This window comes from Anoplopoma fimbria, chromosome 6, assembly GCF_027596085.1.
Source record: "Anoplopoma fimbria isolate UVic2021 breed Golden Eagle Sablefish chromosome 6, Afim_UVic_2022, whole genome shotgun sequence".
Classification (NCBI taxonomy): domain Eukaryota; kingdom Metazoa; phylum Chordata; class Actinopteri; order Perciformes; family Anoplopomatidae; genus Anoplopoma; species Anoplopoma fimbria.
The window spans coordinates 924,853-948,201 of record NC_072454.1 but is presented as its reverse complement, the minus strand read 5'-3'; the positions used below and the strand labels follow the sequence as shown (position 1 = coordinate 948,201).

The following is a 23,349-nucleotide window of genomic DNA, read 5'->3' as shown; positions in this document are numbered from 1 at the left end:
GTTTTTGTATTTATTTTGTATTTTGTTGTATTGTTTTTGTATTTTTTTGTATTTTGTTGTATCTATTTGTATTTCTTTGGAATCTTTTGTATTTTTGTATGGATAAACTGCAGGTGAACAGGGTAAACATTTTTTTAATGCATAGTTTTCCCTTTTGTGTTTAGTTTCAGTTGTGAAAAGCTGTTTTCTAACTCAAACACTACATCCCCAATAATGCTATTTTTGAACCTGGCTTTATCCAATAATCACATTCATGACTACATTTGTATTTATTTGTATTTCTTTTGTATTTTTTTGTATTATTTTGTATTTCTTTGTATTTCTTTGTATTGTTTTGTATTTCTTTTGTATTTCTTTGTATTGTTTTGTATTTTTTTGTAATTCTTTTGTATTTCTTTTGTATTTCTTTTGTATTTCTTGTATTCTTTTGTATTTGTTTGTATTGTTTTGTATTTTGTTGTATTGTTTTTGTATTTATTTTGTATTTTGTTGTATTGTTTTTGTATTTATTTTGTATTTTGTTGTATTTCTTTGTATTTTTTGTATTTTTTTGTATTTTTTTGTATTTCTTTGTATTTTTTTGTATTTTTTTTGTATTTTTTTGTATTTTTTGTATTTTTTTGTATTTTTTTGTATTTTTTTGTATTTTTTTGTATTTCTTTGTATTTCTTGTATGTTTTTGTATTTTTTTGTATTTTGTTGTATTTTTTTGTATTTTTTTGTATTTTTTTGTATTTCTTTTGTATTTTTTGTATTTTTTTGTATTGTTTTTGTATTTTTTGTATTTCTTGTATGTTTTTGTATTTCTTTGTATTTTTTGTATTTCTTTTGTATTTTTTGTATTTCTTGTATGTTTTTGTATTTCTTTGTATTGTTTTATGGATAAACAACAGCTGAACAGGGTAAAACATTCTTTTAATGCATAGTTTTGTGTGTAGTTTCAGCTGCTTCTCGCTCTGACACTACATCTCCCATGATGCTTTGCGGCCTCAGGCTGACCAGTCGAGCGCGGACTCGTCGTCTCTCTGCATCCTGCCCGCCGTCAGCTCGCTCAGACGGGAGTGGATTTGTTTCCTGAGCAGTCTGTCCTGCCCCGTGTGAGTTCTATTGTTTTTGTATTTTGTTGTATTTTTTTGTATTTTGTTGTATTTTTGTTGTATTTATTTTGTATTGTTTTTGTATTTTTTTGTATTTTTTTGTATTTTGTTGTATTGTTTTTGTATTTATTTTGTATTTTGTTGTATTGTTTTTGTATTTATTTTGTATTTTTGTTGTATTTCTTTTGTATTTTTTGTATTTCTTTGTATTTCTTTTGTATTTTTATGTATTGTTTTTGTATTTATTTTGTTGTATTGTTTTTGTATTTATTTTGTTTTTGTTGTATTTTTTTGTATTTTTTTGTATTTTTTGTATTTTTTTGTATTTTGTTGTATTGTTTTTGTATTTATTTTGTTGTATTGTTTTTGTATTTATTTTGTTTTTTATTGTATTTTGTTTTTTTTGTATTTATTTTGTTGTATTTATTTTGTATTTATTTTGTATTTTTATGTATTGTTTTTGTATTTTTTGTATGTTTTTGTATTTTTGTATGGATAAACTACAGGTGAACAGGGTAAACATTTTTTTAATGCATAGTTTTCCCTTTTGTGTTTAGTTTCAGTTGTGAAAAGCTGTTTTCTAACTCAAACACTACATCCCCAATAATGCTATTTTTGAACCTGGCTTTATCCAATAATCACATTCATGACTACATTTGTATTTTGTTGTATTGTTTTTGTATTTCTTTTGTATTTCTTTGTATTTTTTTGTATTTTTTTGTATTTCTTTTGTATTTTTTGTATTTCTTTTGTATTTTTTTGTATTCTTTTGTATTTTTTGTATTTTTTTGTATTTTTTTGTATTTTTTTGTATTTTTTTGTATTTCTTTGTATTTCTTTTGTATGTTTTTGTATTTCTTTGTATTTATTTTGTATTTTTTTGTATTTTTTTTGTATTTTTTTGTTGTATTTTTTATTTCTTTGTATTTTTTGTATTGTTTTGTATTTCTTGTATGTTTTTGTATTTATTTGTATTTCTTGTATGGATAAACTACAGCTGAACAGGGTAATGCATGTTTCTCGCTCTGACACTACATCTCCCATGATGCTTTGCGGCCTCAGGCTGACCAGTCGAGCGCGGACTCGTCGTCTCTCTGCATCCTGCCCGCCGTCAGCTCGCTCAGACGGGAGAAAGAAGTCTTCCTGCCCGTGTGGACCCTGTTTCCTGCAGCAGCTCTGCTCTGCTGCTCCGTCTGGGAGATGAGTTGTATTTTGTGCAGAACATCTCTCCTCCCAGCAGAGCGCGTTCCCCGGCTCGACCTCGGTAGCTGATCCGGGCGGAGAGGCTCGTCTGTCGGCTGCAGCTGCTCCGTGTGGGGGGGGGGCTCCGGAGGAAGGAGGGAGGAAGACCCTGCAGAGAAGAAGAGGCTTAACGGGGGAGGACAGCCGGGTGCGAGGGATGGCAAACGAGCCGGTCATCCTGAACGTGTATGATATGGTAAGACTGCAGAAGAGACAGAAGAAAGCATGTTTTTTTACTCTTTTGTGACTTTATTTAGCAGATCCTCACATGCTGCACCAGACTCCATGACCCAGAAGGCTTCATGTGACTCGGCAGTTATTAAAAGCACATGATCAGGTGTTTTAAAATGAATTATCAGATGATTGTGAACCACTCTTCAATTCGGCACACACTCACAACACCACACTTTGCTTTATTTTAATGCAATTTCATGTATTCTTTCTCAGTCTTGCAGCAAAATGCACAATGGGACAAAGCAGCAGGAGACAGAATCCTCTGCAAATGACCTTTTTCTTGACATTAAGAGCTTTTCTCCACTCAGATAATGTTTGAAACAGGTTTGTTGGTGTTTTCACTGCAACTCACTCCATGCAGCACCAGAAGACATACATGTCTTTACACATGTGTAAAAACAGGAATCTAGGTAAAGAAGATTTACAGTACATTACATTACATTATTACATTACAGTACATTACATTACATTATATTACATTACATTATTACATTACATTACAGTCATTACATTACAGTACATTACATTATTACATTACATTATATTACATTATTACATTACATTACATTATTACATTACATTATTACATTACAGTACAGTACATAACATTACAGTACATAACATTACATTATTATATTATATTACATTACATTATTACATTACATTACATTACAGTACAGTACATAACATTACAGTACATAACATTACATTATTATATTATATTACATTACATTATTACATTACATTACATTACATTATTATATTACATTACATACATTACATTATTACATTACAGTACATAACATTACAGTACAGTAACATAACATTACATTATTATATTACATTACATTATTACATTACATTACATTACATTACATTTTACAGTCAGACGCTTTTATCCAAAGCGACTTACAGGAAGTGTATTCAACATAGGTATTCAAGAGAACTACTAGTCACCAGAAGTCATCAGTGCATCTCCTTTCTTAAACAAGCATCTTAAAGCATAAACCAGAGCAAAAGTATAGAAACAAACTAATACGAATACAATAAGTGAAACAAACTAATAGGAATATAATAAGTGCAACAAACTAATAGGAATAACTTTCTAATACGAATTTAACAGTTTAAAGCTGTGACTTGACAGTGGAATCACATCACACTGGTTCACACATGTAACACTGACAATGTTGGGTTTTCCATAGTCAGGATTGGTGGTTAGACTTCCTTAAGCTGCTGTTATAAGCAGAATAAGTGACCCGAGGTTTCACCGTTTCTTTAAGTGTTTCCTTTTCTAATAATGCATACAGGAATCCAGCTCACAAACAGGAAAACACGGGACTCCCGAAACAAACTTCCGCTAAAACCACCAAAGTGGATGTGAAAGTAAAGTAGCCGTTACACCCAGAATGCATTTCTACACGGATCCAAATGTGCGTCTCTTTGTTCGGTATTTGAGTCACTGTTGTCGCCGTGCAGCAGTGAGTGAGTGAGTCACTGACCGACCCGGTGATGAATCATTGATTGATATGGATTCCCTGTGGAACGTCCCGTTAGAGGTCATAACACAAGCGGAGCCATTGTTTTTGGGAGGATGCACGTGGACATTTGATCAAAACTTGCCGTAAACGCTCAGCAGGCGTTTGCCCCCAAATACAAAATATGTGAAAGTCCAGAAGACACCAGAGAGCTCATCTCTTAATCTCCTCTTTCTCTCTCCTGTTCAACGTCGATGTCTCATCAGATTTTATTGCTGTCGTGTTTCCTTTTAGCTGACGGTCACAGACCTGAGGTCAAAGGTTAAAAAGGTCATTAAGTGAATCAAACAGAGCGAACGAGTCATTAATGAAGAATAAAGTAGTGCGGTGAACATTATCTATAGTTCCAAACTTACTCACCCATAGATTCACTCTCCTCTCCTTTCCTTTCGCCCTTGTCTCCTACCCTTCCTCCCTCCCCCTCTTTCTTTCACTTCCTCATGTTTTCCACTTGACTAGTGACACACATTTGGTTTCTTCTCGGTAAAGACTGAAGAGCTTTTCATCTCCGTCTCACATGGTTGCAGGGCCTTGGCACACTAACATGCAAAGGCCTGCTAACGCTACGTATCACACACACACATGTAGCTTGAATCTTCAGCTGTGTTTGTGTAACAGGAAGAATGAGTGTGCACATTTCAAAGGTATTTTGTGGGTTTGTGCTTGTGCGTGCATGTTTTTGGTGTTGGTGTGTGTTTGTGTGTGTGTGTGCTGCTGTGGGAACGAGGCTCTGGCTAGTTTGCGGTGGCGTTCTAGCGTTTATTGCAGACAGAGAGGTGATGGCTGCAGTACGTACATTCATTCCTCTACTTTAATAATAATATTAATAATAATAATCTTTATTTATACAACACATTTCAAACAGACTATGTAGCTCAAAGTGCTGTACATTTAAAAATACATCAAAACCGAAAACCTTCCTTTTTCAGATAAAATAAATAAAAGTCTTTGCAACAGAGGAATATAATAATAATAATAATAATAATAGAAGCTCAAAGTGCTGTACATTTTAAAAATAAATAAAAACAGAAAACCCATCTTTTACAGATAAAATAAATAAAAATAGTCTTTCCAACAGAGGAATTTAATAATAATAGTATTACATTACATTAGAGTCATTTAGCAGAGGCTTTTATCCAAAGCGACTTACAGTCAGTAGTATGTTACATATCATTCACCCATTCACACACTGATGACAGGCTACCATCAAGGTGCCACCATCAGACTCTAACTAACATTCATCATCCAGTCCACACCGATGGCCTTCAGGAGCAACTTGGGGTTAAGTGTCTTGCCCAAGGACACATCGACTGCAGAAGCCGGGTATCGAACCACCGACCCTCTGATTGGAGAACTACCTTGCTCTCCACTACGCCACAGACGCTCTAGTAATAATAATAATCTTTATTTATTTAGCACATTTCATACAAACCATGTAGCTCAAAGTGCTGTACATTTAAAAATACATCAAAACCGAAAACCTTCCTTTTTCAGATAAAATAAATAAAAGTCTTTGCAACAGAGGAATTTAATAATAATAATATTACTAATAATCTTTATTTATTTGGCACATTTCATACAGATTTTATCGTGGTGGAGACGTGCATTAAATGCATCCATGTGACTAAAGAACAGTCGGAGCAACTACTTTATAATATCCAAAAACATTCAGAGGGAGACCAAAAAACACAAACAAATTGTTTCAGAGTAAATTAACTATTCCACAAACTGCTGTGAGACAGTGTTGGTACATTTACTCAAAAGGACAAACTCCCCTTTGTGTCCGAGGATCATAGAAGGGAGGAATATCTGGAGGAATATCTGAATCTCCCCCATGTGTCCGTCCTCCCCTCCGTCCTCCCCGTCTCGGCTAAGTGGATTTCCTGTCCAGCTCTGAGTGCTTTAGCAGGCAGCTTTAATGAGACGGCATTATGTGCATTGTGTGTGTGTGTGTGTGTGTGTGTGTGTGTGTGTGTGTGTGTGTGTGTGTGTGTGTGTGTGTGTGTGTGTGTGTGTGTGTGTGTGTGTGTGTGTGTGTGTGTGTGTGTGTGTGTGGTTTAACAGCGTCGCGTAGATACAGTCATGATTCCAGCTCTGCTTGAGGACCTTCTAGTTCATAACGTATGTCAAGAGTAGATAAGTCAGTAATCAGCTACTGTCTAATCAATAGTGGTGTAACGGACCGTTGCCAATCAGTGATCCATACTGATCCCCCTCACGGATTAAATCCACTGTCTAACGTTACCCGTCACAGTGTCAATAAAGTTCTACTGACGATCGTTATCTTCCAATATTCAGTAAAACATGAGATCAGGACTTCATTTATGCTCTAGTCTCTGATCTCTGATAATGTTACATTGTAAACAACCAGTCTGTGTTTCAACCAACAGGAGAGCTAGTAACGTTAGCAGCACCGCTAACGGCTAACAGGAGGAGAGCTAGTAACGTTAGCAGCACCGCTAACAGGAGGAGAGCTAGTAACGTTAGCAGCACCTCTAACGGCTAACAGGAGGAGAGCTAGTAACGTTAGCAGCACCGCTAACGGCTAACAGGAGGAGAGCTAGTAACAGTAGCAGCACCGCTAACAGGAGGAGAGCTAGTAATAGTAGCAGCACCGCTAACAGGAGGAGAGCTAGTAACGTTAGCAGCACCGCTAACAGATAACAGGAGGAGAGCTAGTAACGTTGGCAGCGCCGCTAACGGATAACAGGAGGAGAGCTATTAACGTTAGCAGCACCGCTAACGGCTAACAGGAGGAGAGCTAGTAACATTAGCAGCACCGCTAACGGATAACAGGAGGAGAGCTAGTAACATTAGCAGCACCGTTAACAGATAACAGGAGGAGAGCTAGTAACGTTAGCAGCACCGCTAACGGATAACAGGAGGAGAGCTGTAAAGTTAGCAGCACTGCTAACGGCTAACAGGAGAGCTAGTAACGTTAGCAGCACCGCTAACAGGAGGAGAGAGAGTAACGTTGGCAGCACCGCTAACGGATAACAGGAGGAGAGCTAGTAACAGTAGCAGCACCTCTAACGGCTAACAGGAGGAGAGCTAGTAACGTTAGCAGCACCTCTAACGGCTAACAGGAGGAGAGCTAGTAACGTTAGCAGCACCTCTAACGGCTAACAGGAGGAGAGCTAGTAACGGTAGCAGCACCTCTAACGGCTAACAGGAGGAGAGCTAGTAACGTTAGCAGCACCTCTAACGGCTAACAGGAGGAGAGCTAGTAACGGTAGCAGCACCGCTAACGGCTAACAGGAGGAGAGCTAGTAACAGTAGCAGCACCGCTAACAGGAGGTGAGCTAGTAACGTTAGCAGCACCGCTAACAGCTAACAGGAGGAGAGCTAGTAACGTTGGCAGCGCCGCTAACGGATAACAGGAGGAGAGCTATTAACGTTAGCAGCACCGCTAACGGCTAACAGGAGGAGAGCTAGTAACAGTAGCAGCACCGCTAACGGCTAACAAACAGAGGTTCAGTTCAGTTACATTATGGTGCATTCAGGCTCTGCTCAGTGAAAATGAGTATTGGCTGAAGGTAAATAATAACGTTATCATGATGTGTTCTGTAAAATGTAGTGTTGGTGATAAACTAGTATTAGTATAGTATTACATACATTAATATAAAATAGATATTAAGTAATGGACAAACAGGTTCGTCTCTTCGAAAGTTTAAAAGAACAGAGGTTCAGTTGAGTTACATTATGATGTGTTCAGGGTGAGATGTTGTAGAAATGACTGCATTTATTCGTCATTTATTTCTCTGATGAGGCGGACAACAACATTTCATTGTTGATTATACTTTCATACATTTCATGGTTTAGGACGTCAAACATTGGAATGACGATGTGCGTCTGTTTGTGTGCAGCTGGTGAAGAAAAAGCAGCTGATTTTTACAGATTTTTTGTCATCTTTGAACGTCAAATCAAAGCTCACATTCTACTCCGTCCTCTGTGATCACTCATCTTTTTCGCCCTAACGAGCTCTGCCTAGCAACAGACCGGCCAATCACGCGACGTCACTGCTGCTGCAGTTATTGATTTATTTTGTGTCCTGAATGTGGCCCTGTGTTTTTGTTGATGGTGTGTTTAGAGGCTCTCATTGCCTCCTCAGAGATGCTTCCAAAGTAAAGGTCAGATTCATACCTGTCAGATTCATACACATATTAATAGACAAATATTATATATATTCACCTATTTTGTAGTCTTCTTTAGTGCAGAAACAATCAATTAGTCAATCAACAGATAATTAACCCATGAACCTCCGTTTCAAATAAATTGCCATAAAATTACATGTTAATATTATTTTCCGCTTTTACTGAGGTCCTGAACATAATTCCCAAATATTAATTAATTTTCAGAATTTTAACACTATTACATTTTATTTTTTTTAGTGATACCAGCTGTTGCTTTTTAGGAGAAAAATTATTTGAATTATTTTCTCTACACTAAAAGCCAGGTAACATTCATGTACAAATCAAAGACTATAAACAACATTGATGTTGAAGCTTTGCAAATTGAAAACTTCTCTTTGATCTGTGGGAACTTTCTGACATTTTATATGCTAAAGGGTTAATTAAAATGAAAATTATTATTAGTTGTAGACTTAATCTGCTTAACATTTGCTCAGCTTAGTTATTTGTCTTAAAGAAAAGAAAAAAACATCATAATGGTTAGTGACTTTGTTTGTGCACTACTTTTTTATTAACTTACTACTAATGTAATAATTAGATAAAAGCAGATAACACTTCAGATTAGTGTAAATACTTTGTTTCTTCAAAGAAGCTCCATGTGACATATAAAGATATAGAGTAGATTATGTTAGTTTCAGAGACATACCGTTCATTTTGTTTTTACTACATACTTAACTTTATTTGTTTTTAAATACAAAAACAGAAGACTTTACGTTGAGTGTGTGTTTCTGTCTCTCTCCCCGTCTTCAGTACTGGATCAATGAGTTCACCAGCACTCTGGGCATCGGAGTCTTTCACTCAGGGATCGAGATCTATGGAAGAGGTAAGAAATATGACACCACACACACACAGCAGATGACTTCCTGTGGATGCTTCATAATACAAACGTCAAGCTAAGCATTATTTACGTTGGCACGGACAGACCTTTTTAGTTTGAGAAACGTTTTGTTTTTTTATGTGTGTTTTAGAGTTTGCCTACGGCGGACACCCGTACCCATTCTCAGGGATCTTTGAGATTACACCCGGCGATGCAACCGAACTCGGCGAGACATTTAAGTTCAAGTAAGTGGGAGACGTTTGGTGTTGGAATGCACAGAATCACAGGTGTGTTCTCTGTTTCCCAACAGGTTATCAGTACTTCAGCTACTGAGCTCTATAGCCAGTGAGACTTTAGAACATTAGGATGGAAGTAGAGATAACTGCACCTAGAGATGCTTCTTTACTTAAACTTAAAACTAAAAAAAAAACAGTAATACAGTCAGAATAAATAAACAAGGTCAGGAGGAGTCTGATTACTGACCTGCTGCATGTATCACACATCTACAGCAGAAGGTAGCGTGTAAAGGTGAGTCGCCTGCTGCATGAATACTAATGAGTAATCTAGTCAGCCAGTCATGAACTACTGTGACTGTGCAGCTTGACTATTAAATATGTAACTTATTCCAACCAAATGTGTTTTTTAACAAAGAGGAAAACCCACTTAATAAAGCCAGTAGACTCCTTTCTCATTGCCTTTCTCGTATGTTCAATGCCACAAAATTGTCAAAAAACTGAATTAGTAAACGTTGAAAATGTTACGGTGGTTACTTTTATTTTATATCTGTTATTTAATCTATCTTCGAACTGTCAAACCAGAGTTGGTGATTGTTGGAACAATGGAAAGACTAACAAGTTTTATTTAATTTCTGTCAAGTTTGATTGTTTTACAATGATCAGAGAGATGAATTACCTTATCTGTCAATGGAGTCGAGTGGCTTTGAGGAGAGCATATGATGGATGGTTTTTTTTTTACATCTCAAACTGTGAATTTCTTATTTTTTTTTTTTTTTTGACCAAACCGGATTGTTTTTTTTGGAGCAGTGGAAAGACAAACACGTTTTATTTTGTTTCTGTCCAGTTTGAGAGATCAGCAAGGTACAAATCATGTTTTTGTCAGTGGAGCCTGGTGTCTTTGGAGGAGAGCATATCATTTATTTTCACATCTAACTCTGTTAATTTAAGTTCTATTTCAAACAAACCAGAGTTGGTGATTGTTGGAACAGTGAAAAGACCAACAAGACTGTTTTGATGATCAGCGAGTTAAAATGACTGACTGGAGTCTGGAGGTTAATAAATTGTAATAATTGTCCAAATCCTGGTTGATTTAATTTATTATATATTGATTTGTCAAATATCATCGAGCTGGAAAAGGAACTAAAATGATCCTGTCCACCCGGGTCTCGTGTTTTCATCACTGCCGATTTGAGCTGGAGACCATAAACAGCACATTGTTTAATGTTTATTATCATTTTTTTACCTTATTTTAAATAAGTTGAAGAAAAACAAGGTGCATGAAATCCCAACAGTATACAACCATCTGTGAGATTCCAGAGAGTTAAAAGAGAAATCAAAAGAGCTTGTAAATGTGTGATATTTCTCCCTCATCATTTGCATTATTTTATTTTATGTTATATATTTGAATTCATGTCTGTTGTGGTGGTGAGGCAGCAGAGCATCCAGTCGGTTCAATACGTTTTCATGACTCCGCTCATGGTTCTCTGTGTTTGAGCTCCTGTGCTGCTGTGAATTACTTCTGCTCTAGTTGATCTGCCCTGTGGCTCCAGACAGCGACTGCACACACACACACACACACACACACACACACACACACACACACACACACACACACACACACACACACATACACACATACACACATACACACACACACACACACACACACACACACACACACACACACACACACACATACACACACATACACACACTTACACACATACACACACATACACACACACACACACACACACACACACACACACACACACACATATACACACACACACACACATACACACACACACACATACACACACTTACACACATACACACACATACACACACACACACACACACACACACACACACACATATATACACACACACACACACACACTTGCTGTCTCCATGCAGGCCACTAAACCACAAATATGGATCATCTGGGACAAATGTCTCCGCTGTTGTTTGTCTCTTTGCCAAATGCAAAGAGAATCAAACGCTCCGTCAGTGTAAAAACAATTACATCAAGATCATTTTTTCTTTTTAACTTTTGAGGAGACGAACCTGTTTGTCCAATATTAAATACTTAATATCTATTTTATATTTATGTGAAAACAGCTCCTTCAAACTACTGGATTTATTCTAGTTTATCACCAACACTACATTTTACAGATTACATGTGAACACATCATGATAACATTATAATTTACCTTCAACTAATACTCATTTTAACTGAACAGAACCTGAACGCATCATAATGTAACTGAAATGAACCTCCGTTTGTTGGCCGTTAGTGGTGCTGAGGTGAGTGGTTACTAGCTCTCCTGTTGGTTTAAACACAGATTGGTTGTTTACAATGTAACATCATCAGAGATCAGAGACTAGAGAAGCATAAATGAAGTCCTGATCTCATGTTTTACTGAATATTGGAGGAGAACGATCGTCATTAAAACTTTATTGACACTGTGATGGGTAACGTCGATACACAAGTTCAGGTATCGGGAAGGAAACAAAGGTATATATCTGCTCAGCAAAATAACTTTTAAACAAATCTGCTTGTACGAGTCGTTCTTGAACGAGGCCCGTTGATTCCTCAAAAAAGGTTTAACCACAATGCTCAGAAGTCGTTTTTGATGTTTCGTCAGTGAGATATATAATTATATCAATTAACACCTGCCTCCCCACCTTTTCCCCCGACTGTCTCTGCAGAGAAGCCATCGTCTTGGGCAGCACAGACTTCACGGAGGAGGACGTGGAGCGGATCGTGGAGGAGATGGGGAAGGAGTACAAAGGCAACGCCTACCACCTCATGCACAAGAACTGCAATCACTTCTCCTCGGCACTGTCAGAGGTAGGTTCACACACACACACACACACACACACACACACACACACACACACACACACACACACACACACACACACACACACACTAATACAAAAAACAAAAAGTTTAATAATTATTTCTTTTTTTTATCTTTGTAGTGTTTGCGATTGAACTAGCTGTGCAACTCTTTTCAAACACTTCCAGACTGATTTATTTTACCATTATTTGTACATAAACATAAAATGAAGCAAAGAAAGCCCAAAGAAAGAAGGTTGCTAAAATATTCTGGCCAGAAACAAACTCAACAGCGCCCCTAGGTAAAGGTCTTCACTCCAACTGGAATTCAAGCTGATTATTTGCGATTTTTCGCTATGTTTTTTAAAGAAACTAAGATGCAAATGGGAGTCGGGGAGCCACCTAGTGCTGAAATGCAACATTAATTTGTCTCTTAGGTATAGCAGAACGGGTGGTCCTCACTCCCCATGTGAATGTCTCTGGCTCTCACATTGATACATTGACAGGAATGTGTGTGTGTGTGTGTGTGTGTGTGTGTGTGTGTGTGTGTGTGTGTGTGTGTGTGTGTGTGTGTGTGTGTGTGTGTGTGTGTGTGTGTGTGTGTGTGTGTGTGTTTCAATCAGCTTATCCTGGTGTGACTACTGAGAAAGGAGTCTTACAGTTAGCAACTAGCACTGAGCTGGGGATTAAGACACACTGATACAAGCCCAGACATGTAGCGCCAGCTGGCAAACAAACCAACACACACATACGCACACAACATACGCTGATGCTACACAAACACAGATGTACCACATGTAAAGATACAGAGTTGAAAATGGAGATATTCACACAAAGGTGGACAAAAATAAATGCATCACATGGATATGATGACACATTAATTGAAACATAAACATATAATATGGAGAAACAAACACACAGCCGACTCCAGAGGGATTTCATTCTCATGTTTGCCGTTACCTCATTAATAAGGGAGGTTGACTTAAAGTCAGGCTGAAGAGAACACGATTGGACACGTCGGCTGGTTGTTGCAGCTTCAAGAGATCAAGCGTAACGATTCATTCTCCAGAGAGAACATCTGATGTGCGCGACTCTGAAGTCAGCCGTCGTCTTGAAACACAGATCGACACTTTGGCTCTGTCTCGTTATGTAAGTAGATTATCTGGTGTTACAGTGAGTGACCGACTTTGCCAAACCCCAAATTGTTTTGTACATGAAGAATTTAAATCACTAAGAAAAAATGTGAACAAAAACCCATTTCATCAGAACTCTGAATGTCAGTTGTGAAAGCAACAACTTTCAGAGTGGTCAGATTGCTGAACTGTTGAAACCACATGGCGTGCTGTCTTGTAATCATGAGATCATTGTGGTTTTCACGTCACATGACTGACCGGAAAAAAGGAAGTCACTACAAGATCTTTCAGCAGGAGAAATCCAAACTGTGAAGAAGTGACACAGGAAATTATATTAAACTTTTCAACTTTACTTCACCCCGGCAATGTCCGCAAAACACGGACCCCGTCTAGTTTACCAGGCCGTATTGAAGACCCTGCTGCAGTAAAATTAGAGGTTTTTTTAAAGGGACTCTGGTGCTCAGAAACACTATTCAATTCAATTCAGTTTATTTTGTATAGCCCAGAATCACAAATTACAAATTTGCCTCAGAGGGCTTTACAATCTGTACACATGCGACATCCTCTGTCCTTCCCTCACATCCTCTGTCCTTCCCTCACATCGGCACAGGAAAAACTCCCCTAAAAACCCCTTTAACAGGGAGAAAAAAGGAAGAAACCTCTGGGAGAACGACAGAGGAGGGATCCTTCTCCCAGGATGGACAGAATGCAATAGATGTCATGTGTACAGAATGAACAGCATAACAGAGATACAACACATTCAATGTATATGACATAAATGATTCATATAATAAGACTACTTATAATAACAGCAGCAATTATTACAGTAGAATTATGAAAATAGGGATAGTAATGTGATTAATAATAATAATAATCGAAGTAGCAGTGGGTGTCAGTCGGCTCACAGCAGGAGGCACGACTACGGTCCAGGTACCACAACGACTCATGGAAACCTGCAGAGCGAGAAAGCAAAAAGGGCTTCAGGGTGGAAGTAAAGCTAAAATACTTAATGGCACAGGTAATAGTAATAGTAATGTGACTAGTAATAATAATGGTGGTAGCAGTCGGTGTCAGCAGGGCCGTAGCAGGATGCACGTCCAGGTACAGCCACGATTTATAGAAGCCTGCGAAGCGAGAAAGCACAAAGACTCCAGGGTAGAAGCAAAGCTAATAAGCGTAATAGTACAGGCAATAATAATAGTAATGTGACTAATAATGATAGTGGTAGTAGTAGTGGGTGTCAGCAGGGCCTCAGCAGGTGGCACGATGACAGTCCAAATATAACCCCGATTCCTGGGAACCTGCGAGGCGAGAAAGCACAAGAACTCCAGGGAAGAAGCAAAATCAGTAATGTGCATAAATAGGAGATTAATACATAAAGAAGGAGGGAGAGAAGAGGAGAGAGGAGCTCAGTGTATCCTAGGTAGTCCCCCAGCTGTCTAAGCATATAGCAGCATATCTAGGGGCTGGACCAAGGAGAACCTGAACCAGCCCTAACTATAAACCTGAACCAGCCCTAACTATAAGCGCTATCAAAAAGGAAGGTCTTAAGCCTGCTCTTAAAAGTGGTGAGTGTGCCTGCCCCCCAGACTGAAACTGGAACCTGGTTCCACAGAAGAGGAGCCTGATAACTGAAGGCTCTGGCTCCCATCCTACTTTTATATACTCTAGGAACCACAAGTAACCCTGCATTGATTGAGCGCAGCTCTCTAGTTGGGTAATATGGAACTATAAGTTCCTTAAGATAAGACGGTGCCTGGCCAGTTAGAGCTTTGTAGGTAAGTAAAAGAATTTTAAATTCTATTCTTGATTTAACAGGGAGCCAGTGCAGAGAAGCTAATACTGGAGTAATGTGATCTCCTTTCTTAGTTTTTGTTAGAACACGTGCTGCAGCATTCTGGATCAACTGTAAAGATCTAAGAGACCTATTAGAGCAGCCTGATAATAAGGAGTTACAGTAATCTAGTCTAGAGGTAACAAATGCATGAACTAGTTTTTCTGCATCACTTTGAGACAGGATTTGCCTGATTTTCGCAATGTTACGTAAATGAAAAAAGGCTGTCCTTGAGATCTGTTTTATATAAGAGTTAAAAGACAGATCCTGATCAAAGATAACTCCAAGGTTCTTAACGGTAGTGCTGGATGCTAGAGCAATGCCATCTAGAGAAACTATATCGTTAGATAATTGATTTCGAAGGTGATCTGGGCCTAGTAGAATAACTTCTGTTTTTTCAGAGTTTAACATTAAGAAGTTACAGGTCATCCAGGTTTTTATGTCCGTAAGACATGCTTGAAGTTTAGAGAACTGGTTAGTTTCGTCTGGCTTAATTGATAGATATAACTGGGTATCATCTGCATAACAATGAAAGTTTACTGAGTGTTTTCTGATAATATTTCCCAAGGGAAGCATATATAAGGTTAATAAAATAGGTCCAAGAACAGACCCCTGTAGAACTCCGTGACTAACCCTGGTTTTCATCGAGCTTTCATTGTTTACATATACAAACTGAGATCGGTCTGATAAATACAACTTAAACCAGCTAAGTGCGGTTCCTTTAATGCCTATAAGATGCTCCAATCTCTGTAATAGGATTTGGTGATCAATGGTATCAAATGCAGCACTAAGGTCTAACAATACAAGTACAGTCCTTTGTCTGAAGCTATTAGAAGGTCATTGGTAATTTTCACCAGTGCCGTCTCTGCTATGATTCACTCTAAATCCTGACTGAAAATCCTCAAATAAACTATTGTTATGCATAAAGTCACAGAGCTGATTTGCTACTGCTTTCTCAAGGATCTTAGAGAGGAACGGAAGGTTAGATATAGTCTATAGTTAGATATAGGTCTATAGTTAGATATAGTCTATAGTTAGATATAGGTCTATAGTTAGATATAGTCTATAGTTAGATATAGTCTATAGTTAGATATAGGTCTATAGTTAGATATAGTCTATAGTTAGATATAGGTCTATAGTTAGATATAGTCTATAGTTAGATATAGGTCTAAGGTTAGATATAGGTCTATAGTTAGATATAGGTCTATAGTTAGATATAGGTCTATAGTTAGATATAGGTCTAAGGTTAGATATAGGTCTATAGTTAGATATAGGTCTATAGTTAGATATAGGTCTAAGGTTAGATATAGGTCTATAGTTAGATATAGGTCTATAGTTAGATATAGTCTATAGTTAGATATAGTCTATAGTTAGATATAGGTCTATAGTTAGATATAGGTCTAAGGTTAGATATAGTCTATAGTTAGATATAGGTCTATAGTTAGATATAGTCTATAGTTAGCCAACACCTCTGGATCTAGAGTAGGTTTCTTAAGAAGAGGTTTAATTACAGCTAGTTTGAAGGCCTGTGGTACATGGCCCGTTAGTAAAGACAGATTGATCATTTCTAATAAAGAATTGCTAATTAAAGGTAAAACCTCCTTAAGCAGCCTAGTCGGAATCGGGTCTAAGAGACAGGTGGAAGGTTTAGACTTAGAAATAGTTAAAGTCAATTGTTGAAGGTCGATGGGAGAAAAGCCATCTAAATATATTTCAGGTTCTACAGCTGTGGATCGATGGGTACTGGTTGAGGGCAGTAGATTATACATTTTTTCTCTAATAGTTAGAATCTTATCATTAAAGAAGTTCATGAAGTCACTACTACTGAGGTTTATAGGAATACACGGCTCAACAGAGCTGTGACTCTCTGTCAGCCTGGCTACAGTGCTGAAGAGAACCCTAGGGTTGTTCTTATTTAAATCTATTAATGCTGAATAATAGGCTGCTCTAGCATTACGGAGTGCCTTCTTATATATTTTAAGACTGTCTCGCCAGACTAACCGCGCTTCATCCACATTGGTGGAACGCCATATCCTTTCAAGTTTTTGCGATATTTGCTTTAAATCGCGGGTTTGAGGATTATACCATGGAGCAAACCTCCTTTCTTTTATTAGCTTCTTTTTTAGAGGAGCTATAGAGTCTAGTGTCATTCAGTGAGCATGCAGCACTATCGACAAGATGGTCAATCTGAGACGGACTAAAGTTAGCGTAGGAGTCCTCTGTTATATTGAGCAATGGTACTGAATAAAACCCTGAAGAAATCGCTTCTTTAAATTTAGCTACAGCATTAATAATAATAATAATAATCAATCCTTTATTAGTCCCACAATGGGGAAATTATTTCTCTGCATTTAACCCATCCCGGAGGAGCAGTGGGCTGCAATGAAGCGCCCGGGGAGCAACTTGGGGTTAGGTGTCTCGCTCAAGGACACCTCGGCATGTTGCCGGTAGAGGGGTTTGAACCACCAACCTTGTGGTTACGGGACAAGCGCTCTACCTCATGTGCCACAGCCGCCCCATTATCAGATAGACATCTAGTGTAGAAACTTTTGCCTAATGGCGTACACTCTGGTAGAAAAAATTCTAAAGAGAGACTACACACTTTGAACCACAGGGGCCGCCAAAATTAACACAAAATGAAAGTTCCTTCTAGTAACTTTAAAACAGGCCCTGTTAAGCTCTTTTTCAGGTGCATATTTTTATCTCCAGTTCCAGTTACAACATGTTTACATGCGTTAATGCCCATAATCCTCCTTGTTTTCTCATCCTGGCTGTCCTGCAGCACCTCTTCTCACCCTCTCTCTGAAACGCTCCGTTGTAGCTCCTCCCTCCAGTCTGCTCTGATTGGTCAGCTAGCCCGCTCTGTTGTCATTGGTCAATGTTTCTCTTCCTCCAGAGATTCAGCTCCGTCTCTCTCTTTTGTTTTTTGAGGGCCAAACTACCCGGAAGGAGTTTTACGTGACTTCTGTAACATTATGACCTCATAAAGTTACATTATGACCTCATGAAGTTACTTTGTGACCTCATAAAGTTACATTGTGACCTCATAAAGTTACATTGTGACCTCATAAAGTTACACTATGACTTCATAAAGTTACATTGTGACCTCATAAAGTTACACTATGACTTCATAAAGTTACATTATGACCTCATAAAGTTACATTATGACCTCATAAAGTTACATTGTGACTTCATAAAGTTACATTATGACCTCATGAATTTACTTTGTGACCTCATAAAGTTACATTGTGACCTCATAAAGTTACATTGTGACCTCATAAAGTTACAGAAGTGAAGGAGAGAATTCAATGGAGCCGTTTCAGGAGCTTCTGAGGGGGAGGGTAACTCCTTTTTGGCGTGGACAGGTTTTACACTCTACGGACCTTTTACATGTACAGAAATATATATAACACACTAAAGAAGAGGGAAAAAGTGGAAAAGCATAATAGGGCCACCTTAAGTACAGTACTAGAGTATCATACATGTACTTAGTTGCATCCCATATTTTAATATACAGTTAAGTTTATATTGTATTAATGTGAAGGTTGCCTTAGTTACAAAGTATTCATTCTTGTATCATCAGCCGGCTGCATGTGACGCCACACAGAGCGCTAACTCAGCTGATTTGTAAGACCTTTTTTTGTGGTCAAAACCAAATCCACGTGCCCACTTCTCCCTTTGCTTTTTGAAAAAGCAGCTCGTCAGCAGCTTGTTTTGATAAAAGCACAATTAAACCCTTTGACTGGGAAACGCTGAGTGTCTTGGAAGCTGCTCGCTGCATTATGCTGCAGGAGCACAGACGGAGATAAGTGACGGAGCTGCTGCCTGAACATCCATGGTGGTCTGTTTAAAGGAACCCAGGCCACACAACAAACATTGGGTAGCTTTATGAAGGATGTATTTGCCAGTTATGCATTCACTGTTTCAAATATATTCCTCAGAGGCTCAGCTGTACATGAAAAAAGACAAAACTAGAAAACACTAACAAACCAGGAAGAAGAGTAAAATGTGTAGATGGTGACCGTTTGTTTTAAGGTTCATCCACACTAACACGTTGATCTCCGTACACAACATGCCCCCACACACGTCACATGAACATTCACGCACACTGGGCATGTGCATGCCGTCGTAAACAGGAAGGAGATCGGTTGCTTAGTTACAGAAAATATAACAGAGTATGATTGTGCTTCCTGCGGAGGCTCTACGTGTTATATATATTAAATGATTTACATTTGAACAGCCTCTCATCTCCTCTCTGCTCTGTGTTCAGCAGCAGTTCAGTCACAGTTTCACAGATTTGTTGTCACATGACTGTTGGTCTCAGATGAATCAATCATAACTTCATAGTTTCACTGAGGAGCTCAGAATTTAATGTTTTTTACAGAATCTGGTTGCTTCAAATGTCCATGTAGAATAAAATGTTTCTGATGACGGATCACCATGTAGGGCTTCCTTTAGGGTTCTTTCTCAGACGGAAGCGTTCGTCACACATGATGTGTTCAAACACCCTCGGAAATCTGAGGAGAATGTTGTTTTTCCACAGCTGCTGTCTGTGATTAACGGTTTAGTTTTGGCGATTGTTTAAGGAAAAGCTTTCAGGGTTCAGAGGGTTAAACTGTAGAGTCTTGTGATCTGTTATGAGAACTCATTCTTCTTTCTCCCCTCAGATCCTGTGTGGGAGGGAGATCCCTCGCTGGGTCAACCGCCTGGCCTACTTCAGCTCCTGCGTGCCGTTCCTCCAGAGCTGCCTGCCCAAAGAGTGGCTGACCCCGGCCGCCCTGCAGTCCAGCGTCAGCCAGGAGCTCCATGGAGGAGGAGGAGTGGGGGAGCTGGAGGAGGCGGAGGACGCCGCTGCCTCGGCCTCCCTGGCCTCCATGTCGCCCTGCTCCCCAGCATCATCCTCCTCCAGCCCCTCCTCTTTGCCTCGTCATTCCCGCCTCCAGCCCCGCCGGTAGACGCTGCTGGGAGACCTGCATGAAGCCCGTCAGTCACGTGATCCGGAGCCGTGGAGGCCACAAAGGCGGGTCCAGCTCTCTGGACATCCGGACCGCCTCCCTTCATGCCGGTCTCATTACTTTTAGACCGGAAGCCGAAGTGTCTCACATTAACCAGCCCACGTCCAGATGTTTCCAGCGGTTAGTCGCTGGATGGTGCTACTCCCCAGTCTGTTTGTTGTGGTGGAGACCAGCGAGACGGCGGTCTGACCTTCAAACCACCGGATTTCATTTGAGTCATCAAAACCATCAAACAAGCACTTTTGATAAAGAAAACGACAGACGGATCAGACAGGAAATACAGAGTTATTATTTCAGACTTTCACTTTTTCTTTCTTGTGAAATCCTGGATGGTTGGACCTCTTCAGGCTGTTTGACGCAGCGTTCCAGAGGCAATGCAGCTCACAGTCCTCGTTGTTCCCGCTGCACCTGAAGGGCTCTTTACATACTGAACATCCCAACAAGGTGGTGGACATTCAAAGATCCACTCAGACGTTGCATTTTCCATCTGAAGAGAAACAGTTTTTTCTATCATTCTGGTTTTTAAACTCCCAGTGGCTCAGCTCTGGTTTCATGTGGTCTGCGGTCCGGTAAACATTCACACTGCAGCCATGTGGAATGTGTGAGCTCTGCCTCAACATGCTGTTTGTGCATCCGGACCTCAGACTTTTATTGTGAAAACCTCACTTCTCCTCAAAGTCCACACAGACACAAATAAACTGATCCAGAGCCAGCCGGTCGTTTTTACGTTTCTTTTCCTCCTTTTTTTATTTTTTATCAGCTCCGCCTGATTTAAGAAAAATTCAACTCGCTTGAAGCCAATTTAAAAAAAAAAAAAAAAAAAAGTTTTTATGAAAATTATGAAAAAACAACAGTTATTTATTCACCAGTAATGTTTGAGTTAGAGAAGCCTTTTTGTTACCAGAAATAAAAGACAGTAACTTATTTCTCAGTAGCAACCGCCAAGGTGCCTTTGAGCAAAGGTACTAGAACCCTACAAGTGTCCCAGTGGCCGCCAGTAGAACACTGTGGTCGTACTGGTGTGTTCACGTCTCTTTACACCTACAAATAAATCCAAGGTTGAAGTTTACATGAAGGACGTGATGATGGCCTGAAAGCGTGTCCTTCCTAACAGCCGATGCTCTTTGGAGTTCATCTGGAGCATTTTCAGGTTTTCATTTCAGCCGTTTCTTCATTTAATGTTTGAAAAGTCCTCACGTTCTATCATCTTCAAAAAGTACAACTTCACACTTCACAAGGAGATGCTGCTTTTTCCTCTAGCGTGTTTCTGTCATACGGGGTTTATGTTTGATCAACTCAGGACTCCTAAAGCTCTTTTTTATGTTTCTGTTCCTTTTTTTCTGATGCAGTTGTCACTCCAGAGAGCTTTTTCACAAACGTGCAGTTTTATACTCCTCTCTTTGATAAAAAAAACAACAGAGCTTTTGTTTACAACCTCTGTGTGTGTGTGTGTGTGTGTGTGTGTGTGTGTGTGTGTGTGTGTGTGTGTGTGTGTGTGTGTGTGTGTGTGTGTGTGTGTGTGTGTGTGTGTGTGTGTGTGTGTGTGTGTGCACTTGTACAAAAAATATTTGGTATGAACAAGCTGCCAACGGGGCCAAATGTCCCCTCATCCACCACACTGAGACTTTCTGCAGGACACCGAGCTTAATGAGTTTAATATTTAGAATATTTAGAATATTTTCAGCGACATTATTTCGTTTCTGATTTTAACTACCGCTAAAATAAAAAGGTTATCTTCAGGACTCTGTTTTCTAACAAATGAAGGAGACAGAGACGGTGTTAAAGCAAAGCCTGACATTCCTCATGAGACTCAGAGGATCACATGTGATTCTGACTCAAAGGTGTGTCATGAACTTCATTTGAATTGTGACTTTCTTTCAGAGAAGGTAAACTTTCTTTTTAAAGCTCGGACACACTGCTGGTGTCGGCGCCCTCCGCTGGCCGTTTTCTGTACTGTTCCTCAGACGCTGAGGTTTCCCCTCAACCTTCACAGCTTCACATGGTTTACTTGTGTCTGCTGACAAATGATGGACATCTCACTGATCCTCCAGCAGCTTCCAAACGCTGCTGCTTTCATGTTCACATCTCCATCATTTCAATCACCACGACTGAGGCCAAAGATTGATTCAACCTCAGTGTTCACTCTCATTGGAGTGTCATCACACGTGTCCCGACTCTTTAGCTGAGCCCTCGTCCTTTGATTAAAGCTAGTTGTGTCCTTATAAACAGTAAACGTCCTGTTTGTGAGCTCTGAATGCAGAGGGAAACCTCACTGATTCAAACGTCCTTGTTTTACAGTGAACTTCCACGAAGCCTTCAGAGGAGTGGAGCCCATTTGTACCTTGTTGTAAAGTTATTAAAGAAAAATATACAATCTGTCTCCTGGCTGCTTTGATACTTTAGTTTATCTTTGTTATTGTCCTTCTTGTAAACTTTATTCTTCTTCCAGATGTTTCTCTGTGGACTCCTCCTCCTGTTTACTCTCAGCTACAGAAACCAGTCACATATGTGAATGTTCTTGAGTCTCATTTATAAAACCAGTGTGTGTGGGATTCATACTGAACGTTAGAGTGACTGGGAAGGAATGTTTCCTTCTACTGGTTCATTAAAGGTTGTGTCCACCAGGGGGCGTCAAACAGTTAGTAAAACCTCTAGGTAATACTGTAAGTATAGAAGTCTACAGATAAACTTTACATGTCAGCATAGATGAATATTACATTCATAATATAAAGAAATAAAAACCCAGAGTTAAGAGGAACTGAGGAATCATTTGTGACGTCTTTGTGCAAACATTACTTTGTAAGTTAGAGTCATGCAACAACAAGGCATCAATCTGAATGATGCTTTACTGCTGATTCAGCTAGTAAACAGTAGAATAAGGAGTTAGCGTTAGCTCCATCTGCAGCAGCTACAACATTCACATGACAATAATATAATAATGGAAACATATAATAATAGAACAGGGTCCACTCTGCATCAGGACTACTGTCACTCTATACTTCTGATGTTACATTACTCTGTTGAAACACGGTATTTTACTCTGATGTATAAGTACTTTGACTTCTTCTTCTTCAGAAAAGAAGAGACTAAGGCTGCAGTTGGAAAGTCAAAAAATGACCTAACGTCCTTTCCTAAACACTTCTCCTTGACCTCGATGGAAAAACGTCA

The 23,349-nt window shown here is 39.0% G+C and overlaps 1 protein-coding gene across 1 annotated transcript; it reads left to right on the top strand.

The window, feature by feature from the left end:
• Window positions 1-2,311: 2,311 nt before the first annotated feature.
• On the top strand, window positions 2,312-22,523 carry LOC129092262 (deubiquitinase DESI2). The gene is made up of 5 exons (XM_054600137.1): window positions 2,312-2,535; window positions 9,049-9,121; window positions 9,267-9,360; window positions 12,067-12,208; window positions 19,834-22,523. The coding sequence occupies exons 1-5, from the start codon at window positions 2,497-2,499 to the stop codon at window positions 20,119-20,121; spliced, it is 636 nt and encodes a 211-aa protein (XP_054456112.1). The 5' UTR covers window positions 2,312-2,496; the 3' UTR covers window positions 20,122-22,523.
• Window positions 22,524-23,349: the final 826 nt, after the last annotated feature.

Coding starts and splice junctions, on each gene's coding strand:
- LOC129092262 (XM_054600137.1), top strand. CDS start 2,497: ATGGCAAACGAGCCGGTCATCCTGAACGTGTATGATATG. Junction 2,536..9,048: donor TCCTGAACGTGTATGATATG/GTAAGACTGCAG, acceptor CCCCGTCTTCAG/TACTGGATCAATGAGTTCAC. Junction 9,361..12,066: donor GGCGAGACATTTAAGTTCAA/GTAAGTGGGAGA, acceptor CTGTCTCTGCAG/AGAAGCCATCGTCTTGGGCA.